Raw genomic sequence first — 23,087 nt, 5'->3', positions numbered from 1 at the left:
GTCGAGCCTACATATAACATTGATTTGATGGCATACAAAAAATAAAGAACATAGCTATGATCTATAAACTTTATTCTGGAATATTTCTTACTACTCAACGTCTATAGATTTCTCTTTACGATTACAGATAGTTTATCTTTCACAACTGTCAAAATGCGCGTCTACAAGCTGCTGTTACGGAAACTTTTTCCCGTGCGATGATACGATTAAGCTGCCAGCGTTTTCCACTGTCGAAGAAAAACCCCCCGCTAGATGGTTTTCTTGTTATCTAAGTCGTCATTGGAGGAAATGGAAGAGAAATTTCCAGGGAAGGGTTTGGTCTCGTTTCCAAAAAGCGTTATAAAACTGAACAACTTGGACAGTCTCCCACTCATTCCAGCGAGAACATTTATCCGGAATGTTCCAGTCCTACGAAAGCATTTGTTCAATTTTATATGCTAATATTTTTTTCTCCATCTTTAGAAAAGTACAGTCTGAAGAACAAATACGAAATCTTTAAAGCCCACGGTCTTAGCCAGCAGTTGCCAGGTAACAAAACGTATTCTGGGAACGACACGCTCACGTGACAACTGTGCGGAACTTAAACTGTATATTTACGCTTTACGAGGAACCGTCACAAACTAAAGCGGCCCTTGTCCACTTGTCTTTTTGTTATTCCTATTTGGCAAGAAGTTCTTGGATGTAAGGGTTATTTCTGGCCAGGACCTGTTCCTTTAATTTCGACACTTCACAGGCTGTTTGCTTTTCCGTCATGGTTTCGACTGGCAACTTTGCGACTTGACCGAGAAACTCTTTGATAATTTCTTCACCGTCCTAAAAAAATGGGACACAAAAATACCAATGAACACGATTAACCATAAACTTGTTTCTTTCCTAAACAGAGTGAACTCATTTTGTAATGACGCCAGTTATTGCAGTTGTAAGGAAAACTCAGAATGAAGCAGTTGACATAACAGTTGACATAACGTAGAAGAACGACTAAAAATATCTTACTTATGTCACAAATTTAAAAGATCTACACTAGGCTAATTAACTAAGTATTCAGTAAGTCCCTTCCTCTTTTAAAAATCTACACTTATTTTCACTCCCTCTACTGTTTTTACCAGGCAAGGCCAGGCAGCTAGAGGTCAGGCACGACTTGTTTTTCCCACTAACGGCCAAAGTCCCCCTTTGCCGTTTGTACTCTGTAGTGAGTAGCTTTGCGTTTGTCGTGAACGTTCTGAGGGATTTAACTCTCTTTGAACGTGCGTTGTTTCCAGAAGCAGTAAAAAAAGGCTGCGTTCAGTTCGAACCTAGTGACTTATCAGGCACCAGGGTATCGGGGTATCTCCATGAAGAGATTGGAGTACTCCTACTCCTGTTAAATAGGATGCTAGCCCATCCTTCGACACCCCCCACCCACCTCCCGCCCGGCGTGAGCGTAAAGTGTATTGCCCAAAAACACAACACAGTGACCACAACCACGGCTCGAACCCAGACCGCTCGAACCGGAGTCCAGCGCAACAGCCATTAGGCCGACGCGCTCCAGAGAGGCAGTGCAAGCCTAGCCTTGCCCTTGATTAGTCTCACCTGCTTGGCCAGGCGCCGTCTTTTTGCGGGCGATGTACCAGTCTCTGAATCTAAGAGAAAACAGTCAACGCGAGATTCAATATTTACATTGAAGATAGATAATTTCAGAGTTTTAATTGATGATCATCGTCATCTTTAAGCAATTATCCAGTAGATCAACATGTACTGAAACACATCACGTTACACAGATTCAATGAGAAGTTATCGTGATTGGGATATTTTTCGGAAAATTTTGGATACCGCTAACAGTGTTCTTAGTCACAGCCTGTACAAAAACAATTGATATAGATACACTATCCAGTAGCTTAAAATGTGCCAAAACAAATCTTGTTATAAGCCAGAAAATTTATTAAATACCCATCCCTCTCCATCAAGAAGTCTTTCTTTAAAAACAATATTACGACGGAGCTCAAGTCGACAACGCTTAGTGACGTATACAATAGCAAGGGTAAACATACCAAACCTCATCATTAACTAACATTCTCATTACATCGTTTTACTCATTTCGGAAATAGAGATTTTCTTAGTCCTTGAGTTAATTGTTTCCCAATTGACTCCATAACTAATCTTGTAAAACGTCAGTACCATTCCAGAGTAGAACGAGCAGGCCTTAAGGCTGGGCCTGCCCTGTTCAGCACGTGCTCCCTGGCGAAATAGAACGTAATCGAACTAGGCTTTACGATATCAAGCCCATGAATTTTCGTTCATTTTTTTCCCGAAGATCATGTTTTCTACTGAGACTGATTGCGTAAACTGAACTTCGAGGGTTCGATTGCGTTCTATTTTCCGATGTCAATATATCAATCCAACTCCGTAGAGTGCATTCGAGTGAAACTTGGTGCGAATGGTTCCGTTCTTCGACTACTCCAACTGTGTTATCAGAAACAACCCCATAATAAATTGCCTTTACTAACCTAACACTCCATCACCTAACTGCGCCGTACTGCCTTGAAAGTCTTCTAGTTCCGCTGCTTTTTGCCTGGCAAACTAAAGAAAAAAACTGAAGGGTCAAGATAAACAACGACCGGCTATACAGCAGTTTCCATATAGCAGCTACGACCGCTGCCAAAACAATACAGCGATGGCAGTTATCACATGGAAACCGGTAACACTCTTTTTTCTCTTAAGAATATATTTCATAACAACATCGAGGCTGACATTTGCGAAATTTCAAGAAGATTTTTTAAAGTAAACCCGACTTAGGCTGAGATTTAAAAAAAAATGTCATTTTGTATGCTGAAAATGTTGTTGTGTAATTTACCAAATCACTCTCAGCCTTCAGAACCAATGCAAACATAGATCACAGGACCACTAATATTCAACCAAGGGCTAGTTCTGAATTTGACGATCGCTCCATCGCTATCCATCATGAGGAGACCTACATGTATCCTCTCAATGAAATAAAATTCTTTGCGCGAAGGGAACTGAAGAATAACCATCGTAAACGAGTTGTGGAAGGTCCACGACCTGACAATTGAACATGGTTGCTACTCATGTTTCCACACCGCTATTTTTAATTTACGGGAAAACTGTACTATTACGTAACACCATTAAGGAACTCTCGGCACATCGAGGAAAAAACGCTCAGCAAGCAATTCAGATATCACAACTGATACTCGTGCCTCAGAAGTTTACGAAGACGAAGAAATGCGAAAAACAAATCGGCGCTAAGAAAGTTATAAACCGAGTATATAACTGAATACAGCAGAAAATATCCCATAGCTTGTGAGATTACTGCTACTCACTGCCGCTAACTTTTCTATCCTCCTGTTTCCACCCTTTGAATACCTCTTTCAACAATTTTCAGACAACATGTTCAGTATATAATGCAACATTATTACGTAACTCTCCAAATATCACTGAGTAAAAACACGTCGTGAAAGCACTCTTTTTAAGTAAGAATATTGTTTTTCCGGCCCAGGCTGAATGCTTTTTTTTAGTTTTAGGCTGAAAATATTCTTATGAATATTCTTAGATTTATAGGATATGACATTTCCGTTTTTTTTTTTCGATTTTCCGAATTTTTCACATATAATTTGAGACCATGGCGTAATTTCGGTCGTTCTGTATATTGAAAGAATCACATAATATGTTCGTCTGGTCACCGTGTAATTTTTCGAGCAAAAATTGGAACTGCTGATAGAGGTCATTGGGTATGTAAGGTTATTTGAAATTATAGTAGTTCATTAGATGTGAGAATCGTGAACTTTTTTGTTTTTCATGCAATTTGAGTGCGTTTGCACGTCGATTTTCAACACTCACGCTTTTGGGCATTCCGTATTTTTTTTTTCAAAGTCCGAAGGTGCCCGCACTCCTGTTACGCGGTAATATAACCATCGCGTTTCTCTTTGCAGTTTTGCAACATTTATAACACCATAACACTACCGAGTTTTAGAAATCTTTAAAGCATTCCCCGTTTTCAATGGACTAACTCGACCTTTCACCTGCCATACTGAAGTTCCAGAAGCGAAAAAAAAAAAAAAAAAAAAAAACCAAAACCATCCAATCAAAACAAAATTCTTCATTGGCAACTGATCAATAAAGTTGATCTTATTTTCCCTTTACTTAATGAACGATATACACAGCGCCTATTGAGCGAAGAAAAATGACGTAATATATGTATCGACAGTTATTTTACAGGGAAAGACTTGCAACGTTCACAGTTCGTTGATATTACTTATTATCTTCCCCTTATCGCTTCCTCTCAGTCGGTTAAATAAAATTTCGTAGAAATCCAGTGGCTTGAAAATGTCGATCTCTAATGCGGCCATCTGTTCCGGCGATAATTTTTTGGCACTTTCATTCATCACTCTGTCGTCCATGTAACGTCTTCTTCTCGGCTCCATCTGATCTCCACTCTGTTTTGCGGTAGCTTGGACCTGTTTTCCATCTTCCCCGACAGAATTTGAAGGGTAGTTTGATCTACCTTTCTCACTGCTGGATTGGAAAAGCCCGTCTTTGTTTCCAGAACTCATGTCAAGTTTCGCTGTCTGGTTGTTGTTTTCTGTGAGAGCCCTGTTCATTTTCTTGACGGATTGCCGTAGTCGCTCGATAGTTTGTTGAGAATTCAGTGTAAATATCTTTTCACTAGGCTGTTGACCGGCAATTTATACTCAACAGAAGAGAAGGAAACCTAAGATTATTGGATGATTGTTATGATGCTAACTAGGTGCATTTACGTGACAAAAGCAGTGAGGTTTTTATCAAAACAAGGTGACGACAGAGTGATGGATGAAAGTGATGAATGAAAGTGACGTTGCTGTTGCTGTCGTGGTTTTCGTAAACACGTCAGAGGATAACAGTGCACGACCGCCGTTGTAGGTGAATTATTTCATTTGTTTCGTTGTGCTATGAAGCAAATAACTTAATGTCTGGTCCCTCGGGAAACCAGTTAATTTTGTTTCCCCTGCATCTTGAATCTCTCCGTCTCAGGAACATTGAGATTTTCGGGATTAACAGAATCTGTCATTCAGTTTTACTTGTGTATCGTAACCTCAAGTGGGCAGTACACGCCTTATTGACTTCATCTTACATAACCCCTTGTGTTTGGTCACATGTGAGTTACATGTAATTAACTCTTGTTGCATCGTTCCACGTGTGTTTGGTTACTTCATCATGTTCAGTTAGGCAGGTGACAATGAGGAATTTTTACTCTTCCATCAGAGCACGTTTTTAAGTCCATCGAAAACGAATGCATATGAAAAATTTCCTAAAACTCGGCACGGTTTGTAATGTTATGAATGTTACAAAACAACAACAAAAAAACATTTAGTGGGTTTTTGTCTGTTATCTTTTTCAAATTCTGAAAATGATTCGATTTTTTAACTGGCGCGCGGAAGAAGACAACAGAGTGTCTCGGAACTACTGGTCTGTAGTTGACCCTTGAAAGTTTTATATTGTTAAAATTAGCATATTTGCCGTCGAAGCTTCGCCTCGCGGACAAATATCTGTTTCAAGAACATCAAATTTCCGCAGTACAACTATCAGCCGAGAGTTCCTCGACAGAACAGGCTAAGTGTTTACTAAGTCACCGCAGTCGGGTGCCTGATTGTCTCCCACGAAAATCAGAATCAGAAAGCTATTCCAAAGTTATTTAGATCGACTGGCAAAAACATTGCATCCACGAAGTTGTGAGCAAACGGCAGTAAATCCCCAAGAACGCGCAGGTAAAATCTTAAACATGTCGTACCAGTGATCTCCAGTCACTGACCTGATATGACTACGATATCATGGCAACTTGGCCGAATTTGGGTACGGTAAATATGTAATCGTATTTATTTATTTTATACGCTTCGGCGGTATCAGGCGTATTTGGTCTCGACTTGGGTATTTTGGCTGGACTACGTCGAGCGTACCAAACATGTTGGTGAGCAGAGAATGAAGTATTGATAGGCCTTAAAAAATAACGATATGCTTACATCAATAACACTTGTTGGAAAGTGCGCCAGTTCTGCAACGTGAATACCAAAGCTCTGATCACAAACGCCTGGAAGAACATAAAAAAAAGCATTGACAATTTAATTGTTAAGGAATTCAGTTATTTTGACCTCTTATTACAAAACTCAAATGTGTTTGGTTACACGCACGTCACGCGCAATGAACGCTTTATCGACCTCGTGTTTCATAATCCCCTAGTGAGTGGTTGCACATGCGATACGCGGAATCCACGCTTACTGACCTCGTGTTACATAACCCCTTACTGTGTGATTTCACGTGCCTTATGCTCGATAAACACCTTACTGACGCCGTGTTGCATAACCCCATGGTGTGGTTACACGTGCGTTATGCTCAATACACACCTTATTGACCCAGTGTTACATAACCCCCTAGTGTTTGGTTACACGTGAGTTATGCTTAATACACACCTTATTGACCCCGTGTTACATAACCCCCTAGTGTTTGGTTACACGTGAGTTATGCTTAAAACACACCTTATTGACCCGGTGTTACATAACCCCCTAATGTGTGGTTACACGTGAGTTATGCTTAATACACACCTTATTGACCCCGTGTTACATAACCCCCTAGTGTTTGGTTACACGTGAGTTATGCTTAATACACACCTTATTGACCCCATGTTACATAACCCCCTTGTGTTTGGTTACACCTGAGTTATGCTTAAAACACACCTTATTGACCCCATGTTACATAACCCCCTTGTGTTTGGTTACACGTGAGTTATGCTTAAAACACACCTTATTGACCCGGTGTTACATAACCCCCTAATGTGTGGTTACACGTGAGTTATGCTTAATACACACCTTATTGACCCCGTGTTACATAACCCCCTAGTGTTTGGTTACACGTGAGTTATGCTTAATACACACCTTATTGACCCCATGTTACATAACCCCCTTGTGTTTGGTTACACCTGAGTTATGCTTAAAACACACCTTATTGACCCCATGTTACATAACCCCCTTGTGTTTGGTTACACGTGAGTTATGCTTAATACACACCTTATTGACCCCTTGTTACATAACCCCCTAGTGTTTGGTTACACGTGAGTTATGCTCAATACACACCTTATTGACCCCATGTTACAAAACCCCCTTGTGTGTGGTTACACGTGCCTTATGTTAATACACACCTTATTGACCCCGTGTCACATAACCCCTTGTGTGCGGTTACACGTGAGTTATGCTCAATACACACCTTATTGACCCCGTGTCACATAACCCCCTAGTGTGTGGTTATACGTGCCTTATGCTCGATACACATCTTATTGACCCAGTGTTACATAACCCCCTTGTGTGTGGTTACACGTGAGTTATGCTTAATACACACCTTATTGACCCCGTGTCACATAACCCCCTAATGTGTGGTTACACGTGAGTTATGCTCAATACACACCTTATTGACCCCGTGTTACATAACCCCCTTGTGTGTGGTTACACGTGAGTTATGCTCAATACACACCTTATTGACCCCGTGCCACATAACCCCCTTGTGTGTGGTTACACGTGAGTTATGCTCAATACACACCTTATTGACCCCGTGTCACATAACCCCCTAATGTGTGGTTACACGTGAGTTATGCTCAATACACACCTTATTGACCCCGTGTTACATAACCCCCTTGTGTGTGGTTACACGTGAGTTATGCTCAATACACACCTTATTGACCCCGTGTTACATAACCCCCTTGTGTGTGGTTACACGTGAGTTATGCTCAATACACACCTTATTGAACCCGTGTTACATAACCCCCTATTGTGTGGTAACACGTCAGTTATGCTCAATGCACACCTTATTGACCCAGTGTTACATAACCTCCTCGTGTTTGGTTACGCGCCTTTCTGGCCTCGTGTGACGTAGCCCCCTTGTGTCTGGTTGCACGTGAGGTATGCTCAAAACACACCTGAAAGACTTCGTGTTACATAACACCCTAGTGTTTGGTTACAACTGAGTCACGCCCAATAAACGCTTTATAGACTTCGTGTTACATAACCTCCTTGTGTTTGGTTACACTTGAGTTATGCGCAATACACGCCTAACTAGCCACCTGTTACATAACTTCCTTGTTTGGTTACCCGTTAGTTATTCGCAGAAAATGCCTTATTGACTGTAACGCCTTCTCAGTCGTTCAGTGTTGCGTTACGCATCCCGTCATCCCCTAGTTCTAATACGGGACTCAAAAAAAAGGGTTCCTCGTGCTAGGAGAACGTTTTCGCAACGTCCGTGTATTTTCAGTGTGTATTTGTAGCTTCGTTACCTGTTTACTCAAGCTTCACCCGAAGCCATTCCCGAGTACGTTCCATTACAGTCTTTGACAATCTTATCCGGACATTGTGGTAAGGAAATCCTGTCATGCCTTACTTTGAACTTTAACATGTTCAAGCTGTAATAATTCGTCCCAACACCGTGGAAAATAAACCGGAGTAGAACTGTTAGACGTGTGGATCGTACCAGTGTTTCTCGCGCCCCGTTCTGCATAGAAAGGCGGCCGCTACATTGACCTCGTTTTAGATGACCACCTCAGTGGTTTGGTTACACTTAAGTTATTCACGATTGACGCCTGCGTGGCGTTTCGCGCACGAGAGCATCCGTCCTTTTGGACGCGAGTGGCAAAGCCGCGTGAGGATTGGTGATGAGTCGAGTTGAATAGGTCATTTCCGAGTAACATTGTGCCTCTGTTTCAAAAGGGATCTTCGTGCAAAACCTTTCCTATGAAAATGAGTTTTATTTGCATGAAAATGAACCTGTAGGCCGAATACATTTACATATGAATGGCTTTGATTTCTTTTATTGATTTTTAACACGGTAATAAAATTATTCATTCATTCACTCGCTCGCTCGCTCGCTCGCTCGCTCGTTCGTTCCTTCGTTCCTTCGTTCCTTCGTTCGTTCCTTCGTTCGTTTCGCATGGGGACTCGTTTTGATACAGAGGCAAAAGGCAACTGGACAATGGCCTCTTCTTTCACTTGTGGTGCGAGCTTCGACCGCGAGAAAAGAAAATGGCGACTCCGCCGCAAAAAAAAACACTCGCTCACTTTTCCCGCCAGCTATGCAGGCTATGTTAACGCCTTATTGACGTAAGTTTTCATAACCCTGTAGAGAAATCTTCTCCAGATCAGAACTTTGGACGTATAAGTCCAGACTTATTTTATTTGCACAATAAACAGCTCACCAGGTTTAACTTTGTACAGAAGCGTCAGCGTTCCACTGGAGGTCATTGCAGTAACATGAAGGTTTCTCACCGTAGTAACTTCATCCGCAAGGGCTGTGAGCTCGTGGAAATGAGTCGCAAACAAACAGAAACACTTGATCTTGGTGGCTATATATCTGAGGTTGTAACAAGTCCATAGTTAAACAAATGACATACGTGCTAGCTAGAGTAGAGAGAGAGAGAGGGAGGAGGGGGGAGGTGGAAAGAGAGAAAAAGAGAACAAGTTTTCCATCTCCTCTCATCTAAAGGCTAGTTCAAGTTTGAGTACTTTCAAAGCACCCGTCTAATGTATTAGAGCCCCACATGTCAGTAAGAGTGCGGTCAACTGGGTTGGATGGATGAAGATGAAGATGGCTACCCCGGATACCTAGAATTTGCGACCGATAATGGGGATGAAAATTTAACAAGGACGCGAGTTTTAGCTGTAGCAGTAAAGCAAAAAGAGTCGACGAAGCTGCGGCAGATGTGAACAATAAAACTTTTTAAAGTTTTAAAAGTGGTGCCTTTTTTTCTCCCTTGATCTCAGCTGAGATTCCCTCACTAGAGTCCGGTGGCGAGCGCGGACTCCTTTCTCGAACAGCGGCATGTAATCGAGCCTAACTGCTGGGAGTCTGTCTTTCTCTCGAAATTTGGGAGGGATTATGAGGTGAGACGAATTAGACCAAAAGGGATTGGGACAACTTCACGCCCTTGGAGAAAATGTCGGCTGCCAGCAGTCTATTCTCATACCGGCATAGGCAATCAGAACCAACAAATCTTACTGTGAAATTGCCCAGGCAAGTCCAAAGCCGTCATAAGTTGATGTTCCTCTTCCTAATTCGTCAATAATGATAAGTGAATTCTCTGTGGCAGACTATGGGAGAAAAAGAAAAGAAAAAAGAAGGTTTTCAGACAAGACGAGACAACAAACGTTTGACGAAATTCGCCGAATACAAGTTTGACGAAATTCTTCAATGATTCTTCAAGTTTGAAAATGTGACCTTAGTTGGACAGACTTTTACGTTTGTATACGGATTTCAATATCTTTCAGACGCAAGTCACGTGCCTTTTCCTGCATTTCTCGTATTGCGCTTCTGATTCGTTCATTGCACTGTTAGCGGTCTTCGGTTTGTTTAGTTTCTTTTTCAATTCAACAGCAAAATTCGCACAAACTGTAACAAAGAAATCATTACCCTCAAATCATTACCCTCAATATTGAAGCAGTTTCCAACATTTCAGACATAAATGTTGATACGCCTTTTAACTGGCTGTCTCCAGACCCCACTCGAGCTAAAATGCAGTCTGTGATGGAGATCTCGGCCGAGCTACATGGCACGAAGCATCCAAGTTGTGCCATCAGTACAATCACCCCAGTCTGACAACCAAAAATAGAAAGGCAAACGACAATGAAACGGAAACATAACAACCAATGGCTTAACTCGTGAATAAGGTTTACACATATAAGCACAGAAAGGTACCTCACACAATACTGAAGTCTTGGTATAAACTAAGACTGAAGCGATGGCACCACCTAAATTTTACACCGTTCCCAACTTCCGATACAAAATGTAACGAAGTCTAACTTTTAACTGCATTGTAGCTAAATCAGTTGAGGGTTAATTCGGAGACTCCTTAACCTTGACTAAGTGCACAGAATTTGAGAAAATTATAGTTATTTCAAATCGGTGGACAATTTTCGCTGGAGTGTCGAAAGCGATTGGCTAAAAAACACTCGCGCCACTTTGTCATCTAATCAGAAGTAAAACCGAAACCAATCGCGACTTGCTCGCACACGTTTCCCGCGTTCACGCTTCCTGCATGTATTTGCTTCCAGGTTTGATTGGTTCACTAGATAGTCCCTGTCCTTTGTGATTGGCCAAAGTGGTTACTTTGGTTCTGGTGTTACGACACTCATTTAAGCCGTGATGTAACCAAATGTGGCAAACTATTGGTTTGAATTCGGTTTAAAACACAGCTTTTGTCGAGTAAACTCTATTAGACGCAGAGCCCAGTAACCAAATATATACAATCACATGTACTTTAAAATCTCATCAAATCAATAAGTGTTGACATTAGTAGTTAACAGTAATTACAAAAACATTATTTTGTGACACTGTTATAGGACCTTGAGGAAAAAAAATCACCAATTTATAACTGTAGAGCAGGCACATGCTGGTTACTCGATGTTTACGCCTGTGTAGTTCGATTAACGACTCATAAGAATGGCTATGGAAGGCGCTTATGCTCTATACCAGAACATCTTGCTTTAGGTTCTGTTCTATGCCATGTTACAATAAGTTTTAAAAGGCTGCCCTAAAGCAAAAGAAAGAAGATCCAAAAAAGAACAAAAGTGTCAAGGTCTTGATAGTGACACCTAACAGACCTGCCTGATGTAAGTGGACTTCCCTCCCATGTTTGGGCCAGTGATGATCAAGAATTCCTTGTCACCTACCAGTGTAAACAAAAACCAAAAAAACTACATGTAAACCAAAACAAAACAAAAGCAAACAAACAAACAAACAAACAAAAAGTTGGAAAGTGTTGTTTAAAATGATACTGAAAACAAAAGAAAAAAGATCGTTAAAGGAAAAAAACATTGGTTAACTTGCTCTTTTTCATACCTCTTTCCATTGCAATATCATTTGCAATGAACGCCACGTCATCTTGAACTTCAAGGCAGGGATGTCTCGCCATCTCAAGCTTCATGTGTCCTTCCCCTGTAGAGGGTTACATAACAAAGACATATGTTGCAAAAAGATCAAGATACCACTGATGGAATATGGATAAAACGAGGGGTTTAGAGGGATAGTGCGGTAATCTGGAAGTTCCGGTCAAAAGCCCTTCAACCTGCCACAAACTGAATTTGTTTACAGTAGTCCCACGTTCAACTCCTTGGCCATGCTTTGTACATGACCAATAACCAGCGTGTTCATTGGCATCACGTTCGACAGACCAAGAAAAACAAAGCAGGCTGAAAGAAATCCACTACCAATCAAGAATGAAACGCGTTTTATGGAAATGTTTCGATTGATTCAAGCCGGAAAATGAACGAATACATCACAGCAGTGAAAACTGTCACAAGCATCTCTATCAAACTTACCTTTAGGGGTGATTTTAGGACGAACGTATGGAATGGGTGCATTAGCAGAGACATGTGCAAAGCTGAAAAAAATAAAATACGCAAGTTAGAAGTCAACTTTATAAAATGACAAATCTTTGACACGGGCAACACAGAAAAGACGAAAACACCATATACTTGAGAGCTGGAAATAAAGTTTGTAGAGCATAATTACAATAATACAAAAATTAATCTTCAGTCATCATGTTTGATCAATTTGAACTTTGATGCTCAAACTCATCTAATAATTGCTTATTATTAATATCGTAAAACTCACCTTATCAAGGCGTCAAGCTGTGCAAAGATGTCACTCAACAGTTGCATCGGTTCACTGTAACCTCCTATTAGAACAAACATTCAAATTTGCCATAATGTAGGAAAAAAGGTTGGGGTAACCTGGCAATTTTGAGTGTTCCATAGTTTACTCTTCTTAGATAGGATGCTAGTTATATTCCAGCACAGCTGGTTGTCCTAACAGCATTTTGAAAGGTTGCTGCAACATAATAAAACCCTTAAAACTGCACTCGACACTTTTGAAAATACACATGCAGCTCCAAAGTAGTCTCCTCCGCAGCCGTTTTTTGGGATGTCACGCAACTCTCCCCCAAAGAAAGCAGCCGTTTCATTGGGGGGAGTGTTGCGTGACATCCCAAAAAACGGCTGCGGAAGAGACTAGCTCCAGAGTTGACAACAACGTTAAATGCGTTCTGTCACTTTCCTTCCCTTTTCAAAAAAGGCACAAGTATGATATTTGTGACATTACAATCATGTGTGATCCTTTAAAGATAAATATAATTTCTTCAGACATATTTGACAAGCTTGCAAGTTGGCAAGAGTAAATTATCTTGCCAAAGAATACTTTCTGGACGTACCAGCCACTTTGATGACTTCATTAGCAAGTTTACTTTGCACATCATTGTAGGTTTCTTTAAATGCTTGGAACTGCTCATTGAGTTGCCGTAAGGTGGAATTGTTGAATCTGATGCCATCCTTCCTTGTGTCTATTGTGGTGTAGCGCTTGCTGTTTCGCAATGCTTTTTCCTCCTGTAAAACACAAAGCCAGAGCAAATAAATTGAAAAACCCAGCTATTTTAACTGTAAGAGCAAACATCCAATGTTCTAGGATCAGGCCTTTGTATAAGTTTTAGTATATACCAAGCCCTCTTCCAAACTAGACAAATTCTCAAAGCTGTTCTATAACGGTCTCCAATGGGTACCAGGATGATAAAACAACATAATGAAGAAGGGCATAGGATAATCCTGCTTGTGTGTTGGAGCAGTGAAAGAAATGTGGGGTGGCAAAACAGGTTCTGAAGACTCTACTAGGAGGAGCTGAAGGAGACCAAAGCCTGGAAGCCGTACGTCAGTGCTTTTTGAACTGTGAGAGATGCCTTACATATAGCAAAAAGGGCAGTCCAACACTGTAAGCTAAGGGAGTTAACAGAAGAAGATGGCGCATGTAGGTGCATTCTGAGCTTGAAAAGAAGACACTCGCACACAGGGCACGACAAGAAGGGGCTACAATAAACTGAAGAAAGACAAAGACAAAATGGTGCAGGCCAGTCATTTCTAAGATATAAGACATGCCCAATGATGCATCTAATGCTGTATGGATGCTGCAAAGAAGACAGATGTGAGTGGAGCCAATGGATCACTGAGGTAGGAGGAGGTTAGAGGTAGACGTATCATCATTGAAATTTATAAACTCACTTTTTTTGTTATCCTAAAGAAATAACCAAACTGGTTATTAGACTCCAATTTTATTGACTTTCCTGCTTCAAGACCTAGGTCTCTGGCAGCCTGTATACAAAAGACCAATTAAAACAGCAAAATGCGAATAAAGCTAAATAAAACAATAATAATATTATTATGCCATGCTTTACTCAATGAATGCAAGAAAACATTCTTATGATACTGCTTATACTAGCCTTATTCAGTTCCACTGGTATCTGCTCTAAAATCTCATCCATCTTTTCTCTGCATTCTACAGAAAAGAGTCAGACAAGTTCACAGTTACTCTTTCTCGAACCAAAAAAACTGGTGAAATTTTGGTTATTCTTTAAGATATGGAACTTCATTTAAAGACCAATTACATGGACGCACTTGCAAATCCACTTCAATGACTTCAAGATTTTGATATTTCACAACACCATTCACAAGGTGTGTAAGAATGGAGTCAGAGGCAAAATGTGGTTGATTTGGTTTTAAAGATATCTGTTAATTCACCAGCAATATCACAGGGGAAATCATACTTGCCAGCAATAATGTTTTTTCTGTTGAACCCACCAAGTTCCTTGAAAATTTCACCTCAAATGCCCCAATTTATGTTTCATAATTTGCGGGTTGTGAAAATTTGTCGACACTCTGAAAGTCACCTTTGCATTGCATTAAGACTTGACACTCAACCAGTGAACACATGAGAATTCTCTCTGTTATTGCAAAAACAGCTTGTAAACAATCTGGACATTCATTGCATGTATCAGTAGGGGATGATAATGCTGTTCTATCAATCACATAAAAGAAGATCCTATTTCCAATGACAGTTACAACCAGGTTGTGGAATACACTTTCCTTATAAGAGCCAGAATTAAAACCATACCTTGCAGTCCTTCGTCAAAGGAAGCCTTGATCAAATATTCGTGATTTTCTACTTGATCCAGGTCTACTGTGGTCTCCACCAATTCAGTAAACTTTTGAAAATCCTGTACAAGATCCTGTAAAATAGTGAAATTAATCCTTTCAGTACCAAAGTATTACAAATCATAATGCTGAAAACTGATTTCAGCTATAGATGTATTTTACTGTCTGGTTATATTTGCATAAAAGTTGGCCAATTGCACAGCTGAGGAAATATCAACACTAATCACCTGTAAGGGTGTTGTGAAGCATTCGTTTATACGTTCATTGTGGTTTCCTTGATAGCTTGTGAGAATGTCTGTGAAAGAGGGAAGTCTATGGAGGGCCTGGTACACCCTTACACAGTCCTGTTCAAAAAAAATTTACAAGAATTAAGGTACTGTTTTTGCCTTTTTGAGCATTTTATAGCACTTTTGTAGTTTATTTTTAGCAACATTAAGACTACTTTTCTCATGACATTAAACCCCACTATTAGACAAGCAATGCCACCCCAACACACACAGCAAAATGTTACAGTTACATGTTGTAATATTGTAAATGACCTGCAAACTTGCTTTCTGCCTCTGGAATTTTTTGGCCAATCTAGAAAAATCAGGGACTTTACGTAGTTCTTCCTGTAGAAAAATTACATAGCAGCAAAATCATTTATTTAGTAATTTTATCAAGTGACCTCTGTATTAAGATTCTGTGTAGACTACCAGATGTTAAATGAGGCAAATAATGATTCTTTATGATTGTCATCAGTACTACTGCTATGTTTTATTACATCTGTTACAATGAATGATTTGCATGTACCCATTACTGGTTACAAAGTAACTAACAGCATGCTTTACAAGTAATAAACTGAGCCCACAGACAACTGATGCTACTAATATTAATAGATGAATGTCACCAGTCTTGTAGTTTAGAAGTTGCATTGGGTGTGTTGGCCATTTACACTGTCTAGAAGTTTGTTAGATGGAGCTTGGGACATGCCGCTGACAAACAACTTGAAAATTCACACATAGTTTATGTTTTAGATGAGTCGTAAGAAGCCGGCATCTCCTTGACTTTTTAAATTATACGATATAATTATTGAACTTTTGGTAGTCTTTGGAAAACCTGATTTAACTAGCAGTTTCATTACAGTAGTGCCACATGGTTTTTGAATTCATATATTAAAATAACCCTCTAAAACAGCATACCTGGATTGTTTGTCTCAATTCTGTGTCGTCAAAGAACACTTCAACTATATCAAGTCTTTCCTCTGTAAACAAAACAAGTTTAGACAAAATATCTACAAGGCTAAAACATTGTTTAAAACCAAGTTTTATACTCGACAATTTCCAAGACATACATGTATTTTCAAAGAAAAAAAGTCATGATAATAATTAGTTTTGCACCTCGACATAAGTACTAGTAATGCAAAGCACTACTTACCTATTTTGTTCTTGTCCATCAGAGGTTGTTTAACCCACTGTGCCACCAATCTCTGTCCTTGAGCTGTCTTGCACTTATTCAAAAGACCAATCAAACACATACTCTTGTTCCCTCCTTAAATATCAGACGAGAATTGCAGTATAAGTTTGGGGGCTACAGTACACACATGAGGTGTATTACACTGTTTATGACAAGTCTTAAGTTAGGTTAATTTGCAAGTTTGCCCTTGAGTTTTTGTGTCCATATGTTAGTCCCAATGTTTTGAAGAAAAGAGCATTATTGTCTAAGTGGGTGGCTGATTTCACCATCTTTATCTTGAGAGTTAGATGACTAGCAAGTAGAGTAACCGGTGCAAATGAAGAAGTAGATGACGATTTTCAATGGCAACAAGCTAATTTTGACAACCCAGCATCCATTAAAACACCTATGGCATAGACAATTCTTGAGTCAGGATATTCTACCATTCAACCTTTAAAATTTATTTGATAATTAATCAGACCTGCTGCCACTTCTTTGTTTTACTTTATAGCACATTATCCAAGAGTTACCATCTAAAGGGTTGGGAAGAAGATTAAGAGCCCTGACAGCTGCAGCATCAAGCTTCATAAATTGTGTAAGGTCAAATGTACTCAGATGAAACTGGCCAAAGTTTGACTCATCTGCAAGAAACTGTGATAAAGAGATACTTTAAATTGCAGTTTAAAAGTTACGACAAATTACTAGTCCTAGCAGTTTTGTAGTACTGGATGGATGTCACATTTGAACCTGATCCAGCTTGCTGCAATTCTCCTGTAGCTCAGTTTAAATATGTTCAGTAGAACCTACACTGATGGACACCTCATGTAGGTGGACACCTCCTGTAGGCAGACGCCTCCTGTAGGCGGACGCCTCCTGTAGGCGGACGCCTCCTGTAGGCGGACGCCTCCTGTAGGCGGACGCCTCCTGTAGGTGGACGCCTCCTGTAGGCGGACGCCTCCTGTAGGCAGACGCCTCCTGTAGGCGGACGCCTCCTGTAGGCGGACGCCTCCTGTAGGCGGACGCCTCCTGTAGGCGGACGCCTCCTGTAGGCGGACGTCTCCTGTAGGCGGACGCCTCCTGTAGGCGGACGCCTCCTGTAGGCGGACGCCTCCTGTAGGCGGACGCCTCCTGTAGGTGGATGCCTCCTGTAGGTGGACACCTCCCATAAGTGGATGCCTCTCTTAGTAATGCTCTCAGCCACATACAAACATTGCACATACAAACAGCCACCATAACAAAGTACCTCCAAGTATTTAATTAAGGCTGCTAGGGCAGATGTAGCTTGTGTCAAGTCCATCTCAGCTATCAAAAGTAAAGAAATGCTGTGTTAGTAAGATAAAGTACTCACATTAATAATTGTTTCATCTCATTAATTAATATTAATTGAAACAAATTCAAGTCTAATAGCAATATGAAATTCTGTGGTACAATTATCATCTCAGTTGAATTTTTTTTCTCATCATTACCGGTAGTTTATTTAGGAGTTGGTATCACTATAAGGAGTTTTTACAAGAATACGAATAACAGATCTGCCTAAAATGACAGCAAAGGAAAAGAAATAACTACATGTAAGGTCATTTCGAAACTTCAGTTAGTAATGTTTTATATGAAATATAAGAGAAAATAAATATGGTTCCAATACCTAGTGTTGCACTGTTTCCAGCTGTGCCCAGCTTCAAAAGCCTGTTCAGATCTTGAACCACATCTTTGTTGGAAAACTCAGCTAGATGAAAATAAAACAAGCATCACAAGAAATGCTCTATACATTTTATTCCACTGACCTTTGACAGATTAAACTGCTTGCTGTTTCCGACATGGTTTCCAAGTGAAATTAATGTCATATTAATTTATGTAAATAACATGTCAGACTCATGTACAAAGACTACTGCATTATGTTTACACCTCAGCCAAAGTGGCAGAAAAATGCAAATGGGTAATTAATATTATTTGCTGTTAAGTAGGCAAATAAACCAGCTATAATTAGGCTATAAATATTAGCATGTATATTATCATGTGCATGCCATTTGCATCAATTCAGCAATTTACCTTTCTTCCTTTCAGTTATCAGAATATTGCTTCGCTGAATCACTTCCTGCATTTTTGCTGCATCAGCACTTGTGTCATGTTGTGGCAGTAAACATTCCTTTGGACCAAGTTGGACCAGCAAAGCCTGGAAAAAATCTCATCATTATCCACACACTCAGGAACAGATTTATCAGAGATATTTTTCCATATCAGGGTGCAAAGAAAAAACAATTTTATTTTCAGGCTGTAACTATCATGTAATCTAGCACAAATGTCACTCTAAGACTTAACAGTTATTAAACATTTGAATTGCATGCACCTCTAGATTAGAAAACTGATCATTATCTACAAATTCGCAGACTCCAAGCTTTCTTGCTGCAGCATCTGCATATGAGGCACCCACAATCTAAAGGAAAAAAATCTTTAAGTTAATTATCAATTAAATAATTTTTGGTATGCTTGAGATCCAATTATATTTAGTGACCGCTGTATAGAGGTGGCTACTGACTAGTTATAAGTTTTTTAAAACACACGAACATAGAAGTTCAAATAGAGGTTTAATCTTTCAGTTACATTTCTATGTAACACCAATTACATGTTGGGCTACATGTTTTAAATCTAGTCATTTTCAAACTAACTACCTCCAATTTGCATGATGTTAATTAAATTGCATGTAAAAAGTTATAATTATCATTCAACTTTCATACACTGTATGAATTCCAATTTTCTGATTGGCTGATTTGTACCACGTGATACTGGGTTGTGACGAAACAACCACCTTAACGTCATTATCGTGGTGTAACAGCCGTGGTGTAAATTCAACACACCACTTTCATTACACCATGGCTTTGGCTGACTCAAATATAGTGGTTTCAATGCAGTGTTTCTTTGTTTAGTGTATTCAATTTGAATAATAAAAATGTTAACACAATCTTTGCTCATGAATTATCGGGATTTATCTGTACTTGTTCACTAACAATGAACGAGAATTTTCAATACTGCATGAGGCCTTGCCGAATGCGATATTGAAAATTTCGAGTTCGTTTTTTGTGAACTTGTGCAGGTAAATCCCAATAATTCACTCGCTGAGTGCGTTAACCTTTAAATAATTAACACTTTATTAAGAAACTGAATGTACCCTTTGGCCATTCTCTGTACCAAGCTTGATTGCCATGACAACTGCGGACACAGACATGTCATTGTTTCCAAAGAGGATATCTTCAAACTGTTGCAAATTTCCAGGAGATGCCTAAAAGGAATTAATTTATTACAGTCAAAGAACATTGTTTAGTGAAAAGTTTCCAGTATCAATTTTGAAAATTATTTGTGGCAACTTTTAGAGTGGTTTTCGTTGAGTGTCAAAAGTAATTAGACAATTACTTTGGTTTTGGTTTTGGTTTTGGTTTTACTACAGTTTGAGATTAGCTGAGAAGTCTAATTGGTAAGTAATTGGTTTTGGTTTTGGTTTTACGACACTCAATTGAAAACCGCTCTAATATCTATCAAGCACAAACAGCAAAGCTTTACACATTTTTTTTATATTTAGTCTACATCAGTCCAAGTGGTCAAAACTGCCAGAGCTCATACTGGTTTCTGTAACATTAAGTGACTAGGAGTATTTCTACTCCCCCCTGGATGGGATGCTTGTCCATCACAGTGTTACCTCCTAGCATTAAATTTGCTGGGAACCAATTATACCCATGAGCACAGAGAGGCACTGATGAGAGTAAAGCATCTTGCCCAAGAACACAATACCTCCAACCCAGCCACAGCTTGACTTTGGGATGCTAGATCTTGTGCACTATGGTTCCCACCATTGCATTAGCACTATGCAAGTCATTTGTTATTTATTCATTCCGTTTTATCTCGTGCATCATGTACCTTGGCAACTAGTTCCCATGCTGACGTATTCTTTCCTCCTTTACTTGCACGGTACATTTCCACTCTGTACTGACGTACCAACAGCAGGTCGCGCACTGTGCTCTCAAAATTCATTTTGCTTAAAATGACTGATGGAACCTTCTTCTCTCCTGAAAAGCAAGGACAATCATAATAGCAATTGTATTATTACTATAAAATTGTAAAACAATAATGATGTAAGGTTTTTCAAGTTACAGTTAACAATACTTCATGGACAATAGTTCGTAATTAAAGGGACATGAATGCTACATATTAATCATATCAGGTTCCTCAGTCCACATGTAGGAAGACAACCTTTTTAGCCATATTTGGCCCCTTAATTTTAATTTATTTGGCAATTTTGCAGAGCACTGTTTTTTGTTAGTCCCTCCAGCAGACTATGATAGGAAAAAAACACTGACACTCAAAACAATTATATTTGCATTCTGCCAGTTGGCTTATGACACACATGAATGATTTTGTTATGCAACAATCTTCCTTAAAAAGGTTCTTATAGAAATGACCATTCAACTTCATAGTGTCTGCACAAAGTCTTCAAGATCATGTGGGAAAAAAGAATGAATCTAAAGGTATATTCCTTTGGGGTGATCTGGGGTGATCTGATTCAAGATCACTGAGATCATGGTGCATCACCTGAGCCGATGAATCCATGATGCAAGTGATCTTAGATCATTGATCCTGATCCAAACCACCCCAAAGGAATGCACCCTAAACCAGTGACATACAATGTGACAGGTTTGTCTATTGCCTGAAAGTATACATGTTGACAGCACATCTCTCACTGTCAGGCGGTAAGTGGGAAGTGGACTAATCCAAAAGATTGAGTACTGTATTTCCCTGCCATCATTTACCTCAGAAAACATACCTGCCCCAAGATATTTAATGACACTTGCAGTCTTAAAGACTTCTTTAGCAGCAAATGATGCATCAGGACCATGAACAGTGTAATAATCCTACAAAGCATGACAACAGGAAGATAGAAAACTGAGCCATTTTGGTAAAATTGTGGGATTTATTTTCTAAATAAACAGAAGGTCATGCAATCCACGTGATCCTCACAGTTTGGGTATTCCGAGTAAGAACACCCTATAGCACAGTGGGGATGGTAATGGAAGGTCAGGACATAATTTTGTGTTTTAGAGTAAATTAAGAGGGTGGGGATTTCAGCTGAGTGGAATTTTTGAGAGAGAGGCTATTGGAGGGGGGCAGGAGGGGTTGGAGGAGTTGGAAACCATCACAGATACATTGATTAAGAATTCTTTATGCAGCAGTCAACATAAATAGATTTCACCCCCTTACCTTTTGTCAAATTCTTAGTATCCTGCCAATTTTGGGTTTGGTAAGGCAGGGAGAAGATTTATTTTGACTGGTAGATTTAAGGAAACTAGGACTCACAAGAATTTGGACAGTTCACAAACCATTAACAGTTTTTGATGGGAGTGACAATCACAGAAAAGGTAACAGACCACCTCAATTAAGCCCTAGCCTATACTTTCGATTAACTCAAAGTCTGAGACTGTTCATTTGGTGACATTTTTTATCCCTAAATAGCTTGTAAATTTGTTTGTTTATTCATTGTTTATTAGTGTACATATTCAGTTAAGTTCATATTCTAACATACAGATTTATTAATCAATTTCTTCTATTTACTTTCCACAACCTCCCCCCCCCCCCCCAACTGTAAATCCTCTAATTAGCACCCCTCCTCGAATAAGCACTCCCTTCGAATAAACGCCCCTCCTATAGGCCAAAAATTTAAAGTAAGTGCCCCCCTCAAATAAGCGCCCCCTCCCCTCCCCCTATTTTGTAGACGAGTAATGAGTGATTTAAACTTTAGGATCAGCGTTTTATGTTGTTTGCGTCCACATGATGTATTGAAAAAACTTATCATGTCAGGGCACGATTTGGGAAAAATTAAATAAGTGCCCCTCCCCCCCCAACCTCGATTAATCACCCCCCTCGAACAAGCGCCCCGTGTCCTCTCCTAAATTTGAAATAAGCGCCCCGGGTGCTAATTCGAGGATTTGCGGTAACTCCTGGGGGTTCAGTGTTGTTTGTTCTTTTGACTAATTCGATCTAGATCTCAGCAGGTTTGGAGCGATTTTACGATGCCGGGCCACTTATCAACATATCCCTCAACGCTTCTCAGAACGAAACATATAGAAACAAAAGGAAACATTCAAATTGAGATATGTAAATGAGTGACCCGGTATTCTACAATCTCGCGGATAGCTGCATAGAACCAGGTACCGTCATTACTCACCGAGCGATCAAAAACGCGGAAGGTTGTCTCTGGTTTCTAAAGGTAAGGGAGAAAAACGAGATCAGACATTCTTCTCTAAAGCTTTATGATAAGCTTACAGCGATATCACAAAGGCCAAGCTCACCTCAGGTAATGATCGATAAAATGCAAGGAAGCCTTGTTCTGCCGCTCCATCTGCAGACGTACAAAATAAAATTTATTTATGCTGTCGTGAAAATGGAATCAAATTTATTAAATCGATATCATCACCTAGAGAAAACTGTTGACAAGGTTGGACAGCCATGATTTCCGACGGAGTGGATGAAGTGTTCTTCTTGTCTCTTCCAGAAAATGGCGGACGACCGAAATAGACACACGTGAGTAACAAATTTGGCGGGCATCCGGGAACTCATAATCCGACGTGTCTTTCCGTTAGATTCCGTCGTGTGTTCGGAATCCGAATAAACTCGGTAAGGCCTGGGTACAGGACA

The 23,087-nt window shown here is 39.9% G+C and overlaps 1 protein-coding gene across 1 annotated transcript; it reads right to left on the bottom strand.

Annotated features, from left to right (window-relative positions):
- Nucleotides 1–226: 226 nt before the first annotated feature.
- On the bottom strand, nucleotides 227–22,946 carry LOC145480594 (DNA mismatch repair protein Msh2-like). Its single transcript, XM_081458865.1, has 30 exons — nucleotides 22,867–22,946; nucleotides 22,742–22,791; nucleotides 22,618–22,653; nucleotides 21,220–21,307; nucleotides 20,316–20,464; nucleotides 19,573–19,683; nucleotides 18,754–18,840; nucleotides 18,456–18,579; nucleotides 18,052–18,132; nucleotides 17,653–17,711; nucleotides 16,940–17,060; nucleotides 16,392–16,505; nucleotides 16,157–16,218; nucleotides 15,515–15,586; nucleotides 15,203–15,319; nucleotides 14,935–15,049; nucleotides 14,264–14,319; nucleotides 14,046–14,135; nucleotides 13,208–13,379; nucleotides 12,613–12,676; nucleotides 12,318–12,379; nucleotides 11,839–11,934; nucleotides 11,601–11,665; nucleotides 10,425–10,592; nucleotides 10,000–10,091; nucleotides 9,200–9,354; nucleotides 5,988–6,055; nucleotides 2,484–2,556; nucleotides 1,570–1,619; nucleotides 227–813 (listed from the first exon to the last, which is right to left on the bottom strand). Exons 1-30 carry the CDS (start codon nucleotides 22,898–22,900, stop codon nucleotides 658–660), a joined length of 2,787 nt encoding a protein of 928 aa, XP_081314991.1. The 5' UTR covers nucleotides 22,901–22,946; the 3' UTR covers nucleotides 227–657.
- Between the last annotated feature and the right edge of the window lie 141 nt (nucleotides 22,947–23,087).

This window comes from Orbicella franksi, chromosome 3 (assembly GCF_964199315.1).
Source record: "Orbicella franksi chromosome 3, jaOrbFran1.1, whole genome shotgun sequence".
Lineage (NCBI taxonomy): Eukaryota > Metazoa > Cnidaria > Anthozoa > Scleractinia > Merulinidae > Orbicella > Orbicella franksi.
The sequence above is the reverse complement of the archived record's forward strand: the minus strand, read 5'-3'. Positions and strand labels throughout refer to the sequence as shown.